Source organism: Limulus polyphemus, unplaced genomic scaffold, assembly GCF_000517525.1.
Source record: "Limulus polyphemus unplaced genomic scaffold, Limulus_polyphemus-2.1.2 Scaffold433, whole genome shotgun sequence".
In the NCBI taxonomy this organism is placed as follows: domain Eukaryota; kingdom Metazoa; phylum Arthropoda; class Merostomata; order Xiphosura; family Limulidae; genus Limulus; species Limulus polyphemus.
In genome coordinates this window covers 567,065-573,919 of record NW_013666043.1, presented here as the reverse complement: position 1 = coordinate 573,919, position 6,855 = coordinate 567,065, and the positions used below count along the sequence as shown (strand labels likewise).

Genomic DNA, 6,855 nt, shown 5'->3' with positions numbered 1-6,855 from the left:
TTGACTCGCAATCTGAGGGTCGCGGGTTCGAATTTCCGGTTGTTTGATACAAGGCCCTTAATAACTAATGAGTCACATAAAAAAATAACCCAAAAATATCATCAATATTGCAATTAATCTAACAAACTGCTGCAGGAGTCTGGTATGCATTCTACGTAGAAAATGAATGATTCGTCCAATTGTTTTGGCCAGTTTAGCAGTGAAAGACTATAGAGAGAATCATCACCAACCACCGCCAACTCTTCGGCTACTCTTTTACTAACGAGTAGTGGAAGTGACCATCACAATATAACGCCCTCACGATTGAAAGGGCAAATATGTTTGGTGGAAAATTAAAAACGTACAAACAATATTCTGGAGAAATAGTTTAAACGTGCGCTTCGATGTGGAATCCATCACTAATTCTAGCCCCCCCCCCCCAGTGGCACAGCGGCATGTCTGCGGACTTACAACGCTAGAATCCGGGTTTCGATACCCGTGGTGGGCAGAGCACAGATAGCCTCTTGTGTAGCTTTGTGCTTAATTACAAACAAACAAGCACTAATTCTAGAGTGTAATCAGTGTTACCTTGAAGAAGTTTGTTTAAATACAAAACATACGTTTACTTTTATTATATAACGAGTCTTACACTATTAATGATAAAACGTTTTGGTGTAATAAAACTAGTATTACAAACCATAAAGTTTAACTGAAAGTTATAAATATATAAAAAAAAGAATTATTAACTTGTCTGTCTGTAGGTCTAAAAATAATCGACTGTCTATATATATATATATAATATTCTTAGTAATTATGTTATCATTTTCAAGCACAAAAAACGCGTTCATTTTCCATATGTCTTCGCATCTTCGAAATTCTACGTATGACGACAGATCTGTAGTTCTAGCACGTGACAGTTAGCTCTAAAAGCCAATTGCGAGACCAATGAAGCTGTGTGTGAAACGCTACTGCCACAGTGTGAGCCCCAACGTCCGACTGTAACGATGTTCTGTCTCGCAGCGCTAGCTTAAAACCTAACTTATGTAAAATCTATTAAGCTGCTTGTTTAAGGAAGAAAGTTTTACAGAATTTCGAACAAGACTATTTTATTGTATTTAAATGTGAAGAAACGAGTAAATGTTATTTTTTATCACAATTTTAAGGTAAACTCTTATGTTTTAGTAGCATTTGATTTACTTGTATATCAAACTATACATCATCTTGTTATTTTAAGTTTACAGTTCTTTCACTAGATTTGAAAATTTGCATATCGTAACTTTTTCAGCTGATCTCGAACATGCCAGAATTCACAACTTCAGCGAACTGGACACCTGATTCAGAACAATCAAAGTCGAGAGATGTAGGCTTAAAAAACTCTACGTACACTGATCCCGTTGAACAATGGAGGGAGCTCTTAACTCCGGAATTTTTTGAGCTTGTCCCAGACTTCTGGCTTCACTTTCCACCACCTTCAGAAGAAGCTCATCAAACATTAGGGGTTCTCTACACCTTGATAATGGTGCCTGGGATTCTGGGAAATGCCTTGATAATCTGGCTCGTTTGTTCGTAAGTATAGTGTCACACTATTGATGTTCTGTATGGTGTTTCTACCGTTTTCACCACCAAAAGTACGTAAGTTTTATATCATAGACTTTGATAGACTTTGTTGTGGACTACATCGTCCTTTCTTTTCTTAGTGTAATATTGTTAATAACAATGATCTATTAGAAAATTTCTACTATATAGAAATATATTATATTATATTTCTACTATATATATATTTATTATATCTTTTTTCGGTCACTTGGGTACATTTTTAGTCAGAAAAGGGCAATTATGGCGTTCAGTCCTATCGTTCTTAGTAGTTTTAATATTTAAATGCTAAATAATAAAATGAAAATTCTTAGATTTCTGTGCAAGAGATTCTAGCGAGTATATCCTCGATTGCTTGAATATTCTTTTAAACTATTTCAATAACAATATTTTTACTCCATTATAACGTATGCCTGCTGTCATTTTAGATATGTTAAACTTCAGTCGGTAACACCGTCATTAAACAGATATTTTATATACCAACCACAAAAATGTTGAGAAACTTTATAACAGATTTACGTTTAAAACATGAAAATGAAACTCATAAAAGTAAATTTCCATGATTACAATACGTATATCTTTTATACAAAACAAAGAAGGTAACTGTAAAAAAAAATGCCTAATTACCAGAACACCAGTTTTCAAAATATATATCCAAATGATATTGGATCCCATAATAAAATATACTCCTTAAAATTACACTCGCAAGGTAGGTTTGTCTTTTTTCTGGATTTACGCAAAAGCATCAAAAACAAAGTTATAATTACTCTGGTACAAGTAGACCCTGTACAGGGCGCTGTGTGGCGTAATAAAAAAATGTTTGTTGTAAAACTTAAAGCTATACAATGGGCTATGCATGCTCTGCCCACTGCAGCTATCAGAACCCGATGTTTATATTTTTGAGCCCACAGATGAACTGCTGAGCCTTTGGGTGACACAGAAAATTGAGAAATTCACATTTGTGTCTTCCCGTATTGTGCTAAAAGAAAAACCAGAACCTCTCCTTAATAAAATCAATTCAAAACAGAAAACAAATTCTCCTCAAACATCCCATGGTATTAGAGTAACTGGAGAAGCAAAATATTTATATATGACAGTGCTAATTTTACCATAAAATAAGCATATCGACAAATCACGAACTTTAATTCTACATAACCAAGCCGGTCTAGGAAGAGATCCATACAAGATACACCATTGACTATCACCAGTTCGTTTCTCAGCCCAAGAACTATAACAACATTCATAACCCAGTCAAAAAAATGTCAAATATATTTCCACGAAATGCTGAAAAAAAAACATTGACTTGAATAGTTTTAATAAGTGCTTTAGTCTACAGGTAAAAGATAAAAATAAAATATCAGCCAAAGTTTGACGTGGCTTTGCTCTCTATGTAAGTTCATTATATTTACGCTTGTTTACACTTCAACCAATAATGGAAACTCTGGACATGATGATTTTACAAGATGATAACAAGCATGTTTATAATAAGAAATCGTTGACTGTTGTAAAATGTCAACAATGGATTTCCCATGTAAAGTAATAATACCAACCAGTTGATACATGTAATACATAGTAGAGTGCGTAGCGGGGATTTGTTAAAAAAATAAAGATTAAATAGAAGAGACTCATGAAGTAACCCTATTAAAGTAAACATACACGGAATTCTACGCAAGTCTAATCTTTTCAATCTACTAAGAACATTTCGATAAAATCTTGTTAAATCCGCTAACAATGATTTTCCAAATCAGTAGCTTCAGTTGCTAGCACGAAACTTTTCTGATGGAGCTTATATCAGAGAAAGCACTAATAATATTTGAAAAGAATCAAGCTTTAGAAGCTGGGAACCTAACTCCAAATCGCCAAATTCAGACTTTTGACTCAGAAATCGATGAAATGTGCTCCCAGAAAAACTTAAAATAGAATTATAAAATTTATCTAACAACGTTTGGCATGGAGTAATAAATTTAAACCTGTACCAAGGTTCTCGAGATAACTGTATTAATAAAAGGAGAGTATCATTTAAAAATATTAAAATTTAAACTCATTTCATTTATTTAATGCTGTTATAAGTCGATGCCTGTTTGTTTGTTTGTTTTGAATTTCGTGCAAAGCTACACGAGGGCTATCTGCGCTAGCCGTCCCTAATTTAGCAGTGTAAGACTAGAGGGAAGGCAGCTAGTCATCACCACCCACCGCCAACTCTTGGGCTACTCTTTTACCAACGAATAGTGGGACTGACCGTCACATAATAACGCCCCCACGGCTGAAAGGGCGAGCATGTGTGGTGTGACGGGGATTCAAACCCCTGACCTGCAAACTGCGAGTCGAATAAGTCGATGCAATAATTCTAACCAATTTTTGTTCATCCGTGCAATGTTATTAACAAAAAATGCGAGTTATTAACCATCAGCCCTTGGATCTACAGACAAGCACTCTGATTACACAAGTACGTGAGAAAATATCTAAATTAAAACAAGAAATATAAAATAAATTGTGCCTTTCATTAATTTTACGCTACAAATCAATTATAGGGGAAATTATGTTAAACAGTGCCATTTCGATCGGGTTCTTCATTAAACGTGTGCAATTAATAAAAACTCCTGCAACAATATCCGATCCATCGGTAATAACCTTTAAGAGAAAACATTTGATAAAATCTGCAAAATACTTTTTACTTAATTATCATTTTTTGGCATATATATGTTCAATATACATAAAACAAACTATATTATATTTTACTTGTAAGTACAAAATCATACCTCGGATAATTACACACTGTAATTAAAACAACAGTCCCTCCAACTCCCATTGGTCATCCCTGAATCATGCAGATTAATAACACATTAATTATAAAATTCGTACAGGCGTTTTTCCAGCACAAAGGTCACCAAATGAGCCGATTTAAAGTTTGTTTCCTGCAAATACAAAATTTCAGAATCCAAGATTTTAAACAATCCAGCATTGTAATCTATTGTGTAACACAATAGCACGACCTCGAACATTTGGAATATAAAAAATAATAAAATAGGAGGTGCAACATTAAACTTAGAAGAATGAATATTACTATTAAATTATCTTTAAAATTAAGAAGATCGAAATTATAGAATTATCTTAAGATAATTTGGAACCTGTTCTTGAAAAACATATGCCAGACACTTCTGTTCTGTTCTTCAGACAACTTGGAACTTTCTCTAACTGAGAGCCTCCTCAATAGCTCAACGGTAAATCTGAAGGCTTATAACGCTAAAAACCGGGGTTTTGATATTCGTGGTGGACACAGCATAGATAGCCCCTTTTTTAGTTTAGTGCTTAACAATATACATACAAACAAAATCTAGCTGAGAATTTAAATTAAAAAATAATGTACATTTTAAAGTATTTTCAAATTTTTGGGCGATCCTCTAACGTCTTTTTTTTTACTTATGTGATTCTTTTAAACAAAAGAAACTTGGAAAATATTTCCACGTCTACAGCGTTGTGGTTTCCCATTATTACAACCCCTGATTAAATCGCTACTTCTATAAAGTTCTTACTAGTTCTAGCGTATTACCATTTATGAATACTTACATAAGTCCATAATTACTTTATTGTAGCAATAACTTCATGATTATCCATCTCTCTCTCTCTCTCTCTCTTTTTTTTTGATCTACTTATTGAAAGCCCTAAACTTCTGTATGTTCGTCCACCTCCGCGTCTATTACAGATGGTGGGGTTTCTGTACGAAGTCTCGAATCCGAAACAGTGAATTCACTCAACCTTTCAACATACATTTGGACATTTTTTCCTCGAAATCGGACTACTTTTGTAGCCGATAAAAATACCTTTTATGTGACCTAACTTATAATAATGGAAGTACTGCATGGCGGCGTAAAGAAATGTGTACATCAAGTTCGTAATTTACATTCCAATACATTGAGAAATCTCGATGTCATTGTCTAATTTAGCAAAACTTGTTGTCGAAAACTTTTAGTGTGAGGATATTCCGTCAAATCAATAGAAATTGACAAAGAACATACCGGTCCAACTACACGCCCTAATTTGGGCATCTCATCATGAAGCACAGAATATGACATTTCATTGGAGCGTTTGAACCTACCGGTCCAACTACACGCCCTAATTTGGGCAACTCATCATGAAGCATAGAATATGACATTTCATTGGAGCGTTTGAACCTACCAGTCCAACTACACGCCCTAATTTCGGCAACTCATCATGAAGCATAGAATATGACTTTTCATTGGAGCGTTTGAACCTACCAGTCTAACTACACGCCCTAATTTGGGCAACTCATCATGAAGCATAGAATATGACTTTTCATTGGAGCGTTTGAACCTACCGGTCCAACTACACGCCCTAATTTGGGCAACTCACCATGAAGCATAGAATTTCATATTTCTGATTTAGTTTTTGAAATTATTAATTTCAGTAGAGCAACTGCGACTGACTTAACGTCCAGATATCGTCATCGTGATATGTTATTCTGGCCAGGATTTTATCAATATAATATGAATACATAATTTCTCCTGCCCAAGGTGACTTGTACTGCTGGAACGCTAAAAGTAATAGCGTCTAAGTGATCAACAATAGGAAAATACTAACTAAAAATGCCTGTTAATCCCCCCCCCCATTTTTCGCATTCTTAATACCATCATTCATATTGAACTAGAAGACTTGTTTACTTGATACAAGTAATATCGGTGCAAGTACACCTGCCCATGAAATGCCAGATACGTGGGTTTTAGAATGTTGATCAATATTCACTCCAGCCACGACTGAAGGTGCTCAGATAAGTATGCACAAAGCTAACTAAAGCGAAAGAAATTTACAAAACAACGTATTTAAGTAATAATGCCAAAAAAGATAGTTTCTAATTATGATACCAAAACAAAGAAAAAATTGCACATAAGCCAAGAAATGTCGGTGTTCACCGTAGAATCTAACAACGACAAAATCTGTTCGTGCCATGGTAAGTTGAAAAATAATATATCTTTTTTTTTAATTTAGACCTTTCTTCTTAAAGAATTTTGTAATGTTTCTCTGTTTGATTGTGAGTATCGTATCTGTGTACAGAATTTCAAAGAGTTCTGCTAAACTTTTGAAGAGTGATGGCCCATTTAACGTGTTTCCTAATAGGAAATCTGCATCCGGTGCAAAGTCATGTAACGTAATGGAAAACGTGGATTTCTGGTGTAAACATTCTTTTTGTTTCACATTTCCAAAGGTTTGGTTTGTTTTGAATTTCGCGCAAAGCTACACGAGGGCTATCTGCGCTAGCAGTCCCTA

At 34.6% G+C, this 6,855-nt stretch overlaps 1 protein-coding gene across 1 annotated transcript in view; it reads left to right on the top strand.

Annotated features, from left to right (window-relative positions):
* The first annotated feature begins 1,010 nt into the window (after positions 1-1,010).
* LOC106458234 (opsin, ultraviolet-sensitive-like) overlaps positions 1,011-6,855 on the top strand; it is a 45,624-nt gene continuing 39,779 nt past the window's right edge. Inside the window, exons 1-2 of the mRNA XM_022384382.1 lie at positions 1,011-1,142; positions 1,265-1,545. Of these exons, the coding sequence (XP_022240090.1) occupies positions 1,277-1,545 (269 nt within the window). The 5' untranslated portion in view covers positions 1,011-1,142; positions 1,265-1,276. The remainder of the gene's footprint in view (positions 1,143-1,264; positions 1,546-6,855) is intronic.